The 2,352-nt window shown below is 40.9% G+C and overlaps 1 protein-coding gene across 1 annotated transcript in view; it reads left to right on the forward strand.

The window, feature by feature from the left end:
- Nucleotides 1-2,352, forward strand: part of atp10a (ATPase phospholipid transporting 10A) — a 209,487-nt gene that overhangs the window by 99,313 nt on the left and 107,822 nt on the right. Inside the window, exons 6-7 of the mRNA XM_048597761.1 lie at nucleotides 104-234; nucleotides 1,983-2,235. Of these exons, the coding sequence (XP_048453718.1) occupies nucleotides 104-234; nucleotides 1,983-2,235 (384 nt within the window). The remainder of the gene's footprint in view (nucleotides 1-103; nucleotides 235-1,982; nucleotides 2,236-2,352) is intronic.

Here is a 2,352-nt window from a genome sequence, read left to right on the forward strand (position 1 = left end):
GTTCATCCAGCTCTACACCTTGTTATCTAAGTAGAAAATGTACTGTTTTACCTTGATTTGGATGCCAGTGTTTCCTAACATTGTTTTTGTTTGCATTACGCAGGCCATGGACTTTGGGTAGCACAGTATGGCGATGAGCGGCCAGTATTTGATGTTCTCAGCAGCAATGGCAAAGCTTTATCTCCTGCTTTATCTGGATTATATTTGTTCTTCACAATGATAATTGTCCTACAGGTAACAGGGCAGATACGCTTTACTTGCATATCTCTTCTCGTTATAAAATGATCCTCCATAATCATCCAGCAGCATTGTCATGGGTTGAAGGCTTTTACCGAAATTTCCCACATTTCCAAAGCTAGCAATGACTGAAGAAATAAAACCTTCAAGCCCAAAAAAGGCAACATAATATCCTTAATGCCCTCCAGTGCAGCATTAATGGTTATGGTCTTCAGCTTTCTAGCCCCTTAAGCACTGACATTTCCCTCCCTGAAACCTATTCTCTATATTCTCCTTTAAGACTCTTCTTAAAACCTACCTCTTTGAACAAGATTTTGGTCTTCCTTCTTTGCCTGGTTTAGCATCAAATTCTCCATGATAACGCTCCTGTGATGTATTTTGGGAGAGTTATATTAAGGGGGTTTAATAAATACAAGTTGTCATAATTTACATTCTTTATTTTGTATTTGCCTTGTTACTATATAACTGTAATACCCAAATTTGGAAACTTTCAATCATCTGCTTAGTTCTGTCAAACGCTTTGTGTGAGGAGTATTTCATTCACTGCTGCCCCTATGTTGAATTCAGCAGCTAAAGACTTTTTAAGACCTACAGTGGTTTCACGGTAAATTGGTAAAATAACATGCATATCAGTTTCCACCTTTCCCTTCTGGATTCTTTTCCTGTCCAGAATCCTACATCCACTGGGGCAGAATTCAGCTCCTTTTTTGGTGACTTAACTTGTTCAAACATGGAATGACACCTGTTTGACACACATGGGGCTGTACCCAGACCTTCTGGCCCAGAAGTAGGGACACTACCACTGTGCCACAAGACATGAGGAACTCAGCTTTTTTTTTCCACTGATGGAAAACCCAGCACTTTTATTAATTTCAGAACAATTTCACCAAATTAACTAAACATCCAATTAATCAAATTACACTATTATAAGGCTGGGCAGCACAGTGGCTCAGTGGTTAGCACTGCAGCCTCACAGTGCCAGTGCCCCAGATTCGATTCCAGCCTTAGGTGACTGTCTGTGTAGAGTTTACACATGCTCCCCGTGTCTGCATGGGTTTCTGCCGGGTGCTCAGGTTTCCTCCCACAGTCCAAAGATGTGCAGGTTAGGTGGATTGCCCATAGAAAATTGCCCAAAGTGTCCAGGGATGTAGAAGCTAGGGGAATTACCCATGGGAAATGCAGGGTTACAAGAATGGGTCACTGTTCGGAGGGTCAATGTGGATTCAATGAGCCGAGTGGCCTGCTGCCACACTGCAGGAATTCTGTGAAAGGAGAAAATAATCTAGGTGATATAAGAGAAGTCACGGCACTGAAGAAGATGCTCAGGGGTGTATGTCCTGGCTGATATTGATTCCTCACTCAGCATCATGAAAGTAGATTACCTTGTTATTATTCAAAGAGCTGTTTTTGGGATCTTGCTATGTACGAATTTCTGCAGGGTTTCCTTTGCAACAACAGCGACTGAATGTCAGAAGTACTTCTATGGCTTTAATGCATGTTGGGGTGGCCTGAGATCAAGAAAATGTACTAAGTAAATGCAAGTTTTCTTTTAAAGCCGATCTATTCCCTCTTAACTGAACATGGATGATCTCCTTATCTTTCATTGACCTGAAGTCAAGCTGACGTAGCAACATTGCTGAGCTGGAAAAATGCTTTTTTGTTTGGAAGTCAGGTCGCTGTAATTCTAACAGTGGAAATGTTTTGCTGTTATGTTGTAATTTTTTTAATCAATTGTTTTATTGTAGGTGTTGATTCCAATCTCACTGTATGTCTCCATTGAAATTATTAAAATTTGCCAAGTATTTTTCATCCATCAAGACTTGGACCTGTACGATGAAGAGACTGATTCTCGTCTGCAATGCCGGGCACTAAACATCACAGAAGATCTGGGACAAATACAGTATATTTTCTCTGACAAAACTGGAACACTCACAGAAAACAAAATGGTGTTCCGAAGATGTACAGTGGCAGGGGTTGAGTACTCTCATGACGCTAATGGTAAGTCAGGTTTGCTGCTCGTGTTAATAATATTCATCCCTGCCTTAGCAAAGTGGCAACTAAGTGGATGTGTGGTCCTACTACTTATGTGCAGCACTGACAGATATGAATCTGTGT

Source organism: Rhincodon typus, chromosome 6 (genome assembly GCF_021869965.1).
Source record: "Rhincodon typus isolate 14 chromosome 6, sRhiTyp1.1, whole genome shotgun sequence".
NCBI classification, from domain to species: Eukaryota; Metazoa; Chordata; class Chondrichthyes; order Orectolobiformes; family Rhincodontidae; genus Rhincodon; species Rhincodon typus.